At 35.2% G+C, this 15,838-nt stretch overlaps 1 protein-coding gene across 1 annotated transcript in view; it reads right to left on the bottom strand.

Moving 5' to 3' along the window:
• DNAH11 (dynein axonemal heavy chain 11) overlaps positions 1-15,838 on the bottom strand; it is a 94,972-nt gene that overhangs the window by 39,160 nt on the left and 39,974 nt on the right. The window contains exons 38-55 of the mRNA XM_053466806.1: positions 14,715-14,909; positions 14,072-14,149; positions 12,483-12,615; positions 12,143-12,270; positions 11,508-11,656; positions 10,607-10,760; positions 10,367-10,498; positions 9,359-9,532; positions 8,404-8,608; positions 7,971-8,136; positions 7,730-7,832; positions 7,157-7,396; positions 6,129-6,290; positions 5,526-5,719; positions 5,184-5,346; positions 4,697-4,820; positions 3,005-3,147; positions 1,896-2,057 (exon numbers count right to left, since the gene is read on the bottom strand). Coding sequence (XP_053322781.1) covers positions 1,896-2,057; positions 3,005-3,147; positions 4,697-4,820; positions 5,184-5,346; positions 5,526-5,719; positions 6,129-6,290; positions 7,157-7,396; positions 7,730-7,832; positions 7,971-8,136; positions 8,404-8,608; positions 9,359-9,532; positions 10,367-10,498; positions 10,607-10,760; positions 11,508-11,656; positions 12,143-12,270; positions 12,483-12,615; positions 14,072-14,149; positions 14,715-14,909 — 2,805 coding nt within the window. The remainder of the gene's footprint in view (positions 1-1,895; positions 2,058-3,004; positions 3,148-4,696; positions 4,821-5,183; positions 5,347-5,525; positions 5,720-6,128; positions 6,291-7,156; positions 7,397-7,729; positions 7,833-7,970; positions 8,137-8,403; positions 8,609-9,358; positions 9,533-10,366; positions 10,499-10,606; positions 10,761-11,507; positions 11,657-12,142; positions 12,271-12,482; positions 12,616-14,071; positions 14,150-14,714; positions 14,910-15,838) is intronic.

The following is a 15,838-nucleotide window of genomic DNA, read 5'->3' as shown; positions in this document are numbered from 1 at the left end:
AAAATAAACAAAATCATCTAATTTTGTGCTGGTATGATTCTTCTTAAAATCCCTTAGCCTTATTTCAGGATGTTATTAGAAGGTCCCGATGTCATCGGGGGTGGTCCTGCTGACGTTGCAGGCGGCCCCGCTGGCGTTATGGGTGGTTCTGCCACCGTGGCATGGGAAAGTGGGTGGGGAGTGGGACGTGCCCAAAAGCTGCTTCTGATGGTGTCAAAGTTAGAAAGGGCAATAAAAGTCACCCCTGGCACTTTAAGGCCAATGATGCATAAATAATATGTATTTATGTTCCTGCTAGAAGCAGCCACACACTAAATGGCAGGATCTGCCGCATGTGTGGCAATAGAGGTACGGTATATGGGAGGCGCCATTGGTTATTAGCTTGATGGCCACCTGTGGCCTGGATAGAGCTGAAGCTTCACACCCACACAATACATGATAGTTGTAAGCTATTGTATGATGGGGGGGGGTCAGTGGGTGACACAGGAGGAAATTATTGTATTAAGCTTCTACCAAAGACTCTCTCTGATTTCTGGAAAACATTGATGCTCCGGAAAATACATTCAGCTGCTCCTACAAATCTCTGTGCTGCTCAGTTGCCTGGAAACTTTTCCTCCGAGAGCACGACTACATTAAAATGACACCCATCATTGAGTTGTTTTTCAAGAAATAAGTTAGATCCTAATCATGTGTGTCTAAAAATAAAGAGACACCCTATGGTATTAGCGCTCTCTAGTTGGCCAAAGTATTTTATGCCTTAAACTAGTTATTACACAGCAGGGGGTGAAATCCCCTGTTAATTCTCTCCATGGGTTCATGTTTTCAATGAACAGGTTAAAAAATATAAAGGTTTAGATAAGTGTCCATCACACCCAGTAATTGTATCATAGTTTCCCAGAATTAATGTTTCCACCCTAGCCGATAATGTGTACTTCCCTGTAGTATAATATATATTTTATATTTCTGTATGATAAACATAATCATTAAGCAACAATGAAGACAAAAGATACTGAAATCGATAAAATCATTTGTAAAAAAAATCATTACTTTGCCAAATGTCCCAAGAATGAAAGGCACACTCTAATCCATAAATTTGTTTAGGTCGATGTTTCGGTCTCCTAATCATGGGAATGTCCTGATGAAGGCTCTGTGCAGGAGACCGAAACGTCGATATGACCTAAACTTATAAACATTTCTGCACTTTAATATGAAGTCCTGCGAGTGCTCCTATTTTTTCCATGGATATATATATATATATGACTAAAGAGGAAATATTTTGGGCAATATTATGATTACAGATAAGGGGAGGACATACAGTATCATGGTTAATATGAATATGGCTTTGAGGATATCTCAGCGTAGTTGATGGGTAAGTCTCAGTGAAACAAGTCCGTACCCATCACATCTTTTATCTCCAGCTACCTCACATGGTTTGTAGTGATGGAATAATAAATCTTTGATATTCAATCAGTGTATGATCAGCGTCTCATACGTTTGATGTTGGACAAAATAAAACATCCTATTTCTCTTGCTTTGCATTTCTTTGCTCTTCTGACGATCTCACTGGACAATGTTTGTATTTGTATAACACATGTAATTTTTGTAAATGTTTTAAAAAGTAAGCGAGGACCACAAACATTTTATTGTAGAGCCATGGAGTGAAATGCATTCCATTGCTATTCTTTTTCTAGAAAACTATAACGCTTGCATCGAAATGTTGCATAAATCAGATAAGTGTGTTTTTAAACTTGATACAGGAGGAACATTTTGTAACACAGCTGATATGTTTAAAGACCAAAGGGCATAAAACCAAATGCTTCGGAGTCTACCGCCAATTTAAAGGTCTTTCTGAAATTACAAGGTCTTTGTTCGACTGACAATCCGGCATTTCTTACCTCAATCCCCTCAGTCTCTTGAATGAACCTCCTGCTGACAGATTGCAGGGCCTCCTGTGGCCACTCATGGAACCAGTCAATAGCTGTGCAGTTAACTAGAGCTGGGAACTTCCGCGCTCGAATTCGTAGAGTGGAACCAACTGGAGAGAAGCACAAAATAACCTGGAGGGAACATAATATAAAGTGGTGAGAGAGAGGGCAACATGGCATGTTTACAAAGAAAAAAGAATAAGTCCATGCACTCTACAAGATCAAGGAGACATTTTTAAAAACAAAAAAAGATACTTGGGATTTGGATTCAGATTTCTCTAGAACAACAATGCAGAATTTCATAATAATTAGAAAAATGCAGATGCAGGATTTAGACTTTTGTCAACATTTTGCTTTTTCTGATCTACATCTGCCTTTCAGAGGATACATTTGAGATATCACATCTATAGATATCACATTTCTTGGAGTGTTTTATTCATTCAGAGGGTTATAACAATGACTGCATTCTGACATACAAAGTTTGTTACAGCTCACTAGGATATGATTGTGGGACAGGCTATTGCAATTAATAGACATTTCGGCCCAGTTTATCCTACTTCTTACTTCCTTTAAAAGGAGAAAACCAACAAACATGGCCCTACAGTCATGAATATGTGCTCTCCTATGGGTATTGTGTGATTTTTTTAATGTTTAGACTGAGAGTAGCGACCTTCTTCCTTAATGTATTTATACCTACTGTATCCCAACACCAGCTCCTAGCACCATAAACTAAGTGTGTGATATTCTTCTTAGGATGAACATTTGTGGGATGTAGCTCTCCAAGGAGCACAGTTGCCCTTTTCTCATGGACAGGCCTAACTATTAAAGAAAATTCAGCGTATTTTATGGAAGCATTCCCGACACAAGACAATGCTGATTGAATTAGTTTATTCATGCTGATGTGTTTTGGGAAACGTAATATTTGTTTAATGGCAACAAAAATTCTAACTATTGCCCAGATAAAACTTTCCAACCTATCCCTTTATATATATATATATATATATATATATATATATATATATATATATATATATATATATACAGAGAAAATAGATATGTTCTGCAAGTCTATTTCTTACTTTTAGTTGAAGTTGAACTCTTTCCAAAAAGAACTTCCAACAATTTTCCTTGGAGTCATCAAGTCCAAGCCCTCGTACTTCATTTCGAATCCCAGATATAATAGTATCAACTTCCTCTTCACTGAATAGGTCAGGAACCTCTCCTAAAAATATCACCAAAACAGAATAATCACATCATATTTTGGCTTTCCTGAGTTCAAGCAGCAGTGTCGGGGCACTACATAATCAGCATTTAATTACAAAATCACCCATAAGTAGAGTATATTTCCAGTGGGTGTAGAACAGACAAACACACTAAAGAATTATAGAAATCTTGAAAGTCAGTAAACACGACTCTAAATATGCTTACTAGATGAGACAATTAGACTCTATCTATGTATCTACCTGTCCTGTCTCCACTTTTCCTATATCCTAAACTTACAAAAGCCACGTTTTCACAATTTCGATCACTTGTATTGACTTGCCTGACAATGGTTCTACCTGTTATTAAGGTAGAACAGAAGCCAACTTCAGAAGTTATTTTTTATTGTAATTTCAGCGTGATACAGTTTTTTCATAGCTTCAGGGAGAAAAATAAGCATTAAAATAGTTTGCTACATTTTCACCTACCGTTCACACCATAAGCAAGCAATAATAATAGAATCAACCACTATTATCCCTTTTAAGTGTAATAAAAGAGTTGCTAAACTCACTTGTTGAGCAGCCTCATTTATATATTTTGGGATATATGTTGTTGTATTTATATTTAGTAGCGCCGCTACTCTCTTTTCTTTATTCTTTAAGCAATATGTAAGCAAGTATATATATATATATAGAATATATACTACCATTCAAAGGTTTGGGGTCATTTAGCTGTTTTCGTGGAAAACAAGGAAATTTCTAGCTGTGTAACATAATTGCAAAATGGATTTCTAATGATCAATTGGCCTTAACCTTGGATTTAGGTTGGGGGAAAAACCTAAGTTCAACCTCATTCTTGACCCACAATAATTCCTTTTTTTTGGGCTGTCCCCTAGTAGGAGACAGAGCCGATTTTTAACAGGGTTGTGCCAAGCTCACAACATGGTTCCTGACAACTTGACAAAGGATGCATCAGCAATGGTCACTTCATTCCATGTTTGCTCTCTGTGTATAAGGAAGTGGAAATCCGAAGTCTATAAAACCGTGAATGACAGGACAAAGCTGGGTGACCCGGAACCTTTTGTTTTAGAATACCAACCTTAAGAACAGGCACTTCTAGTCATCCTAGATCTTTCTCCTACACTTTGTAATACTTCAAAGTTGTTTTGTTTTTGCCATTAATGAAAGATCAACAGCTAAGCTGTCCAAAGGAAAAGCAGCCATATCAGACTTCCCGGGCCTGGCTCTCTAAGCTAGAGATCAACTAGCAGTGTTATGTCATGTAGATTAGTCATTTCATCCTGATATTCATTTTAAAAGATATTTAAGAAACTAGTAAATAGTATGTACTTCAGATTTATAGTTAACCATCATTTACAATCTGTATTACACACCGTGTGAAAAACTGCATATATGTAAAAACATGTGGTGTATATGCACAAATGTATCTTCAATACAATAAGTTCAGTCTGTGTTACCAGTATAATTCACACAAACTCGTGCTTCTTCAAAGTTCACTGTAACTCCGGATCGATAGGAAAAAATATTTCAAGAAATGGGTAGTTTAATCACCTGATGCCAACAAGTCATTAATCAGAACAAGGAAGCGTTCATCTGGAACCTGGGCATCTGTCAGCAAAAACACAGTGGGCATGTTCTTGGCTCCTGTCCTGATGTACAAATTGGCAAGATCCACCTAACGGAGAAAAAGACAATTAGTTAGAATGTTGAGACAGGTATAAAAATCACAAGCCCTTGGTGAATTTGTCCACCTGACCTGTCCCTGTATCTTCAATATTGAACAGGGGATGTTAACTAAAAAGTGTTGAGATAAAGATGTGTTTGTAATTCTATAGAACCAGTTTGTTTTGCTTAAAAATGAGGATCCATAAAGTAACATTGACCTTTTTTTTATTTATTTTTTACACTTTTGTTACCTAGAAAAACATCTGCACAAAAGAACAAGTACTGCCTGGTCAAATGGAGAAATAAGTAAAAAAAGGAAGTCCGAGGTAATATGTTTATTAGAAACCAGACATCATCTGAAATGTTAGTTTACCTTCAGATCTTGGATACCATATCCATTCTTTAAAGTGATTTGAAAGACTTCAAAGGAGCTGATGAAGGCAGCTAATTTAGACAGACTTTGCTTGCCGCTACCACCTACACCAATTAGTAGAGCATAACCCCGTGGAGATTCTAAAATGCGGCTAATTCGACACCTAGGAATGGAAAAGAACATGAGAATCACAACTGAGACCTCTTACTTAGTGATCCATACCCTAAAAAGAACAGTTATAAATGGCGAAATATATATGCTGACTCAACATAGTCTCAACATTTAGTAAAAGTAGGTGTTTTGAATAATGGATGCAACTGATGATTAGCTAATATCACTCACACATGTTGCATTGCATCTTCAAACAACACAAGGTCCATTGCAGCATTGAGTTCGTTGTAGCTGTCCAGAGCCTCTACAAGGGTTTTCCGCAGGGAGTCCCAGCTTTGCACCGGCAAATAAGAAGGAGCACCAACCCCATTGGCGAAGTGACACAATATGAGAGGCTGTCGAGACAGGACTTGGTCGTCTAGATCCTACATTAAACAGGAAAGCACAAAAGACTAAATTGATTTACCCCGTCAATTTGTTTTTTGTTTCTGACAATACAATAAAAATAAAAGATCAAATAAATAAAACTGATATTTTTTATTAATTTCTGGATGCTTAAAAGACGTCTGATTACATGGTACCCTGTGCAGCTATTTACACTCGGCAGGACCTTTTCAGTATAAGGGCAGGTCCATGAAAAAGGGATCATTATTAGCATAGGTGGGTCATATGTCCATAATAATTCATCAACATGCTTGTGTAGTAAATGTAAATACTTGCGTTATGGAGACGCTAGGAGAAAGTTACACTTGAGACCTATTGGGGCAGCTCAACGAGATGATATGCGTTGTGTACCGGTTCTAACACAAAAACGAATGACAACATTTTCCTTACTTCAAAATATCTGCGTGCGGTATCATGCAGAATCCTCTTAAACAGATCATAATCCTTCATTTCCACCAACACGTCCCCATAAACACGAGAGGATTCATGTAGCCACAGGGCCACCAGATCATTTGGCTGTTTGAGACAATCAGGGGTAGCAAACAAAATTCCCTGAAAAGTAAATGATAATAACACCAAAATGACTTATTTCGACACTCAAAGTGTTTAGAAATATAATTTTGGATGAAATGTTACTGAAATTGTACCACTTTTAGCATGATGTAATCTTGTCGTTAACTTTGCATTTTAAAGCAAGTGTCTATGACCACTGTTGTTAAAAATGGTGAAATGATTATCCTAATATTTCCTGAATGGCTGCCAGAAGCAATCAGTTTCCACAAAAGGAGAGCAGCAACAAAACGGGAAAAAATAAATATGGGGGTTCTGCAGAAAATGGGTTTCCAATACATACTGTACACTCACATTTCATATATACATACTAACTGTACTTTAAAATCTATAAACACGCTTATGAAAAGCAACAAATCAACATGTATACCTATCCATGTGTGTGTGTGTAACTATGTGGAATTAAATAGAATTCATAGATTTATCATCTGAACCAACAATTTAGTTTTCCCTTCTTTATATCCTATGTATATAAGTAAATTTGCCTTTCAACTTAATATAATATATATATTTATATTTATATTATACGCTACATACATTGTCAAAAGCACTGAAGGTCAGAATATTGGACCACAGGAATTGAAGGGTGAGACAAGTATTGAGGAAAAGGATAAGAGGCAAAGAGGGCCAATCTTTGGTAAGAAGACTAAAGTGGGTTGAGAATAAGTTATCCAAGAAAGCAAGAAGAAGGTATTGAGGTTATTGCAGAAAAGCCACAACTTTAGTGAAAGTGGATTGTCAAAAATAATAGAATTAGAGAGTCGTACAACACAGAGGAGAGAGTATGAAAACGTTTTAATGGTGAGAGAGAATTAAAGCTCAATGATAGGTAAAAGTATTTTACATACTTGGAATACGTTGGCGATATCCCTTAAGTTAAAAATATAATGAAATTTAATAGCTGTTGGAAGGAAGTTCTGGACCATCTTTTGGTTGAGCCACATTGCGGCCTGAATCAATGCTGGGCCAGTTCTCAGGATGGGTGGGCTGAAAGAATATCGCTGGAAGTGAAAACTCAGGATCTTGGAAAAGATTGCTTCTAAGGCATCGCTTGTAGGGAAATTAACGGCAAACACTGCAAAATGTCTCTAAAGAGGCAACAAAGTGAGAATATACGTGTTAATCTAGTTGTACAGAGACATTGTTCCTCTATAATATGTTCTATACATTCTGTCCAGTGCTGGTTAAGATGATTGTAAGATATTAAATCACATGGAAAAACATAATATCTACATCCTATTTTACTGCCGCTAAAAGTATTTTAACACCTAGCTGACCATTAGGAGTCCTTAATACAATTAATATAAATCTTATAAGAATCCTATTTTGGAATAAATTCTGGTTAATATGGCTTAGAGTTTGACCAGGCTCTTTGGAAATGCATAACTGTCGACAGGTTATTTCTCCTTTCTAACACCTACCTGTAACCGCTGATTAATGGTGAAGCTTCCAGAGGTTGGATTCATACAAGCAACATATTGGCAGTTGTGAATTTCCTTTAGAGTCATCTTTTGCCTATCGTACCTATGAGAAAAATGATTAGGCTTATGCATTTGGATTTGTACAAATTAAGTATTCAACAAAGAGTTCCTCTTCCGTGCATTTGTAATAATCTCAGATAACAAGAAAGAGACCCCAACGAAACAATCGAACATTGTTTACCAGTGTCCATAATCAATATGTTGCCGGATCAAGGCATGAGGCTGAACAGTTCCATATTTATCAACTTCAGGCATATTCATATCATCAATGAAGTAAACAAGCCTTTTATTTCCTATTGGGCCATAGTTCCGTCCCGCTTTCTTCTCTAAAGCCTTTTCAAGAATCCCTGAAATAGAGGCAATTATGTACAAGGTAAAACAGGCCATCAAGTTACATTGTTAACCCATCTGGTTCTCTAATTATAATTTAATACATTTTATAAAGTAAGGAGCCAAAGTCAAAAAAAAATCAAGTATACGCAATAGAATTGTATTATCATTCTTTTATTTATCTTTTTTATTTTAGTGTAGCAAGCAAAACTAAATGTATTAAAATGTATTAAAAACTAGGTGTGATGTTGACACCAGAAGGCTTTGGCTAGTGTTCCACTTACTTTGTAGAGCAGCTGATGTAGTATAATAGTTGAAGGGCACTTTGGATATAAGGTACAGATCAGACAGAGAAGCCAGTCTGTCGCTCAGGAACACGGTCTTTCCCACTCCTGCTCCCCCAACAAGCAAAACTGGCTTGGATTTTTGTATCAGGAGATCCGTAAAATATCCAAGGCAAGTGGTTTCAGCTGTATGAACAAAAACTGCCTGCAGGAGTATAAAGGATTCACAGAAAGACAATCAGGAAATCCATACCCGTGCCGGCAATCACAGAGGGTAATCCCTCGCTGGCTTTGTTGGAACCATTAGGAAAATCATTTTTTGTCAACTAAAAATACTAATAATTGTATTATACATTTAATTAAATCAATTAAATTGATTGTTATATTATAAACCTTTCCAAGATACATGTCGTATGTCATACATAAGGGACGGACTTTAGAAGACACTTTCCACTTCCAATATCAAAGGGGAGTTTGACCAAACCTGGGAACTGACCCCAATCTCAAGGTCTTAAGGGTGAAGTGTTAAATTCTCAAGTCATGCACAATTAAGCCGACTAGTTTGTAAACTACTCTAATTTAATCACATCCTCCTTAGTATATCATCATTGAAATCCCTGCTTATGAGTGCAGGTGACTTGATCCATAATATCTCTTAACATCTCATAAGTAGTGGTTTTCACATTGATCATTATTAGATCCTTCGACTTTAGTTTCAAGATCATTTCATTCAGAATGATCCCACAGAGACACAAAGCAAGACCTATTTTTTCACCTATATGATTATTAACACACAGAACATATTTTAATTCCAATCATCTAGTACCATGTACTGTAACTTGGCATTGGATGACATCAAATGAACACTTTATAAATGTATAGGTCCCAATATTCTTATAGTTGTTGTAAGGATTGAACCTCGTGTCATTCACATGACACATTTTGCTTTTCCTACCTGCAGTGGGGTATCTGGATCCATTTGAAAATTGGGGACCTTGTCACTCCATGGCATGAACCTCCTGGTTTTATTGTCCAGGTAATAATCAAAAATGCTTCCTTGCAATGGGAACTTCACAGTTTTCATTTCTTTTATCCACCATCTACTGAAATCAGCTCTGTAATCCACCAGCTGAAAGGCACACCTCAGTTACAATTACATGTAAGAACGTGTTAACAATTTAATTTATACATTTATTATTAGAACCTCTGCTTGGATAGCTTTTGGAAACTATTACAGAGAATGGATGTATTTTAATATGTATTAATTACGGCGATTGTGTCTTTGGTTGATCTTATACCTTTCACTGGGCCAACATTGAAAAAGGTGTATAGTCGCACATGTTTTTTGGACCTCAGAATATTAAATACAATGGTTCCATCTGAAGAAGAGACAGTTGAGGTCTCAATTGCCATTTTCTCTGTTAGTACCAATTAAAGGTATCAACTTTAACTAAAGACGTCATTTTCTCTTGGACCAATACAAATCCATTCTCCATATTATGGTGATTTTAAAACTACAGTTTAAGACAAAATACAGTTTGTCTTCAGTGGTTCAGTTTTGCATTGTTTCAGATCTTATATTTTCCCTTTTGACAACAGAAGCTACAGTAGTCTTTGTTTTTTACTTTATTGGGTATTAAAAAGAATGAGAAAATAGAATGGAAAAATGTTCAATAATGATATGAGTTACTGAAGTAAAAACAAATATCTTCTACAGTAAATTAATAGTGTGCAAAGTTCTTTTTTTTTAATTAATAACTGGTTTTGGACTTTTTTTTAAGGTTTTAAGTGCAGAAAGACAATGCATAATTAGTTTATTTCCTTCAAGCCACTAATATTTAACTATTTACATCTAGGCAAATATATATCTTTAGGGCCCAAGTGTTCCAGCTAGACAGTAGCAGCTTGCTACACATTCCCGACAGAGGGGAACCAGATGAAGATAAAAAATGTTCAATCAAACCTGGTCTCTATGCAGTGCTCCACCAAATGCCCAGATGCATGCAAACACAAAGTATAACTCGTGGAGGTCTTTGCTCGAGTCAGGAGGAACATTTTCCGGGGTTAAAAGGCAGTCTAGCAGAGAACAAAGTGTCTGTGGTAGATAAGTAAAGCGAAGAAAAAGTTAGTGCCCTGGAAAAATCATTAAAAGCTAGAAATGGAACCCTGAGCATTTTAAAATATTTAAATAATGTTTTCCTACCTGCACCATACTGTTATCTGAAATCGGGGTGACGGTTTTAAAAATCCCTGCCCTGAACTGGTCCAGGCATGATGGGACGTACTTGTCAAAAAGAATAGTGAGATTAGCCTTTTCAGTTTGGTTACTTCTGGTTTCAATCCAGCTGGCCACATATCTGTCAAAAAGAAATGGTTGAAGCCATAAAGATGCCAAAGCATACGCAAAGCCATAAAGATGCCATCTTTAACTAAACCACAGGTGCTCATTCTACATCCACTTGCTGCCATGTTTCAGGTGTCCTTGAGTTGTGATGTAACATTCCATATATTTATAGTCAGTAACACAGATAAAATTACTTGTGGCTTTTCAGGCATATGAAATATCATCTAATGATGCAGATGGGCCACATTGTGTCGATATTTCATTTTATGCTTTCATTACTATTATTTTAAATAATAATAATATACCGGTATATATTATATATAATATTATATATTATATATTATATATATGTAATATATATTATATAATATAGATGTAATATTATATAATATATATTATATATATATATATATATGTAATATATATTATATAATATATAATATATATATATTATATATATATATATATATATATATATATATATATATATATACATACAAACACTTAAAAAATAATGAAGGCTGAAGTAGAGTAATTAATTTGAGATTATTAAGCAAGTACTTCAAGCGCTACTTCCCTTTGAGCAATGATGAATAGTACTGGTGATGAGATGATATTCCCGTTTCGGGTAGAATTAGATTTGAAATGACATGAACAAATTGTGAAAAAACAATTACTTTATGGTAATAAAAAATATGGTTTTAGAATTCAAAAACACAATTATATTATAACAAGATATTGTAATCCGCGCCTTACTTACGGGCTCCAACCAAGATCTTGAGGATTAACATACAGAATCCCTGCTCTGGAAACCGTGGCAGGTGTGGCTGTCCTTAAATGGTGGATCTCAAAGAGCAAACGCATGGTTGGAGTCAATGGAATTCTCTCATTGCTGGCAAGTGTCAAGACCTAAGTAAAAATATGTAATACAAATATGGATACAAAATAGGTACATTTTCTATGCAAATATTAAATGGGAAAAAAAAAAATAAAATATGTATTCAGTTTTTTGACCTGTGGTATTGGTATTTAGTTTTTACTACAGGAAATGTGAAGTTTCATTTAAGATTGGAGTGATCAATTTTTAAAAACTAACAATATATAATGGTTTATTGTTGGCAGCAGGGAATATATTTAAATCCAAACAGTATGCATAGTCCATTGTGGCAATGCTGCAGCATACAATGTATATATAGGTATATGAATAAAAATGATATTGTCATAATTACTAGAATTTCAAGGCAAAGCTAATCATGACTTAAAGGCCATGAACGTCATAGGCAAAAAAACATTGAATATACGGATTAGAATAAAAGTACCCTTCCAAATGTCTGCAGTAATACAAAAATGGGTATTATACTTGTATCAAAGAGTATAGCCCAGAGTTTAGCTTACCTTATTATCATCCATAACAGTATTAAGTGATTCAATCCACATTGGGTCTATGTCACCATCAAGAACAATCCACTTTGGACTATCATGAGAAAGATTGGCCTGTTCCCTCATAAGAGATGACAAAAGTCCTAAAATAAACATAATGGGTTACCTACAGAATGGTGCATTAACTTAACAGTTACAGCCCTTTTATCCCCATCCGGAGAAAGAAGACCTTGCTAGGGTGGTTCGCTTACCCATACATTTTCAAGATACAGTTTGCTGTTTCCCCATGAATTAATAAACATACTTTCGTAAAAATTAAGGAAATTGTCTAGAATGGCCCTAGATAGATAGATACCATCTTTCCATTCTCTTGTAGCAGGATGAATGAAGCCAAAAAGTTCATCAGTAGTAACTGCTTTCGGGTTCAGATCATTCCACACGGGTTTCCGCTTGCTGTTTATATACGTCCTATTCAAAGCTTTCAATACCTGGGGGAAAATATGAATCATTTTTGAATATCATTCTAGAAAATACAGTTTTTACTCAATATTTCATTTATATTCCAGCAATGCATTAATATCCAATTAGTTCTTGATCGAAAGCATCAGTAATTATCAAGACGTTTGGAGGAGAATGAAAGCAATTAAGTATACAGAAGGAAGGAATGGTAATGAGTTGTGATGAAAGAGAATAAGTACAGGAGTATTGTAGTATTGTATGGGTGCAAGAAAAGGGATTATACAAATAACTGTCACAAAGCCAGTTCTGGAATGAAGTCACAAATTGCGGGTTAGGTTCTTTCACACTTTCCAAGGCCAATTTATGTGAAATTAAAATAGCTTCAAATATAAATTGTTATTGTCTACTTAGGTGGAAAATCCATGTAACTTTAATAACATCTATTTTTACCAGCTCTGATATTCACTATTGTTTAACTACTTACATTCTGACACTTTAAAAATGCAGTTATTTTTCTGGATAGGGGTTGTCTGCTTGAAATGGCAGCGTACTGTGCGATTTATTTCACACAGTAATTGGTGTATTAGTGATTTTCATTGAAAAACGTGAAAAATTTTGGTGCACGCAGTACAGTTCAACAGAAAAAGCTTGTTGAGTTCTGTGGAGCATTGAATTTCTTTAATACATGTAGAAAAATCTATTTGCTTCAGCCTTTGGTTGGCAAATTGGTCTTACTTGGATTGCAGCGTTATTGCGAAAGCTGTTTAATTAACTGTAGGCTAATAATCAAATTACATGACCCCCTGGGGGCAAAGACAGGCACTGGACAGGTCGCTTTTTGGAGGTATGTCTAGAGTGTAGAATTTACAGCTTTCAGGTGAACTCAGGTTTGAAAATCTATAAGTATCACAGAAAATGTGATGTTAACGACTGAAGATGGATGACCATAATCCAAAAAAAAAAAATAGATCCCAGAACTTGATCATTGATGTAATGTTGATGTTGACTTCCTTCTAACCGACTGCAGAGACTGCAGATACTGTAAGCTTTATGAATAGTTTCAATGGCTAAGACTCTTTTTCCATAAAATGACAACCTGAGCTGTTGAAAAGCATTGTGTTTTTAGTTAGCAAGATGGTCAAAGAAATGTATAATTTGGGTTTCAAGAAAAGATGATGGAAGCACCCCATCCATCATTGAGCAGCAGGAGAGTATACTCACTGCTCTGGCTCGGTGAGTGATAGGGGGCGGGTTCTAATGGGATTGGCATCAAGCAGCCAATCAGTGACGTGAAACATGAGACCATGGAGGAGATGTCCCACTGCAGCTTCTCTTAAAGGTCCTATTTTTACTTAAAGAATGCATATTAAAGTACTCACAGAGTTTTACTATGTATTCTTCATTGGTGAGGCTGTTACTTTGTGTACCCTTAGTAAAATTGTGACTTATATAAGTAATAAAGAAATCACATTTAACATGCTGTACCTTGCTTTTTCCTGTTCCTGCATTTCCGACCACAAAGACAGAATGACGTACAGCGAGCAGCTCTTCCAGCTGGACAACCTGTACCGTGCAAAGGCAACAAACGTGGTCTGAGATTGAATACTAAATTTAACCAAAGGTAATGTGCCTTAATAATTGCTTAGTAAATTAATTCAATCATAATAGTAACTAAAAGTCTGAACTGGACAGCAGACCACTGATACATTAACACATGACATTACACACATCTATAAAAAAGGGCAGCAATCCAATTATTATATAACAGAATATAATGAATAAATGACGTTTCAGAGAAAAAAATATAGAATCTTCTATTCCTTGACAAAACAGTGGGTAATGTATATATATATATATATATATATATATATATATATATATATATATATATAATTGCGTTTGTTACACATTTAAGCAAACAGTGACAGTTATCATGGTTTTTTTATGAGTTTCAAATTATCACAAAAATAACATAAAATAAAAATATAGGTAACCCTTGGGAAGTCAAAGTGCATACTTTATTGTCACTTAAAAAAATTGTAATAAAAGTTAACCTTCAAGTTTATTGCAACTTTACTGTACTTATTTTAATGGGAGGTAATGAAAAATAAATTGATTTTGTTTTTACTTTGAGAATAAAACTCTCCTCGGGCTGCAAGTGAAGCTCCAATGTAGATTGTTTAACCATCTGTTCAAAGGGAAGGTCTCTTTTTCTAGGTACATCCAATGCTGGAAACAGGTCACTGATTAGACCCATGAAAATGGGCACATCATCTGTTACGATCTTCGGTAGATTGAAGTCTCTTAAAGCTCTCATGAGCACCTAAATGAAAACGAAGGTATATGGATCCATTTTTTATGAGGCCATTAGGAAAGCAAATGTCATTTTTTTTAAGTAAACAAGGAAATAAAAAGATGTAAATTAAAAAATATTATAAAAGTGTTTAATACAATTATTAAAACATAGTAGTGTAAAACACACCTTCAGTGAAAATGCCCCAATATCAATTAAAGCGATATTCATTCTTATTTTCAAATAAAAAAACCCATAGAAATTAGACAGTTGTACATGAGCTCTACAGAGGACCTCAAATAATATTCATATCTATTGTATCTCAAATAAAATGCCTATAATTATATATATATATATATGTGTATATATAGATATATAAAAATAAATATTCATTATACCCACATATAAAAATTAAAAATTTTTTTTTATTTATTTTCTACTGTTTTCTGTGAGAATTTAACCTTACTCTTTCCCTGAAACAACCGTAAGCCTACCCATTAGTTTGATTTTTGCATTCATCGATCAAAGAGGTACAAAACGAATATGGAAGCGCCTTGGGTTTAACGTAAGCGTGAAAAGAAGGAGTCTGGGTGACAAATTACAGAAGAGCATTAAACATTTAAAATGTTATAAAGAACATTGTGATGGATTTCCTGGCAATAGCTGATTTTCTGTAGCCTTCTATGAAAACAATTGACTTTTCCTTTACAAGAAGCTTGCCTTCACTAATATGAGGTACAGTATTTAGTGAAGAGGAATAGCTTGGGATGGGGGATATGTAGCTGCCCAGTGCGTTGTAGACAGGAAGATGTCATGTATGACATGTTAGGTGGTCTAAGGCAACTAAGGAGTGAAAAGTTTTTGCACTGCTTTTATCCTAAACAGTTAGTAGGGAAAATAAAAACTCAGGAGTCAAGTAATTACACTACATAATATAATAGCATATATTACGATAATGT

This window comes from Spea bombifrons, chromosome 5, assembly GCF_027358695.1.
Source record: "Spea bombifrons isolate aSpeBom1 chromosome 5, aSpeBom1.2.pri, whole genome shotgun sequence".
In the NCBI taxonomy this organism is placed as follows: Eukaryota; Metazoa; Chordata; class Amphibia; order Anura; family Pelobatidae; genus Spea; species Spea bombifrons.
The sequence above is the reverse complement of the archived record's forward strand: the minus strand, read 5'-3'. Positions and strand labels throughout refer to the sequence as shown.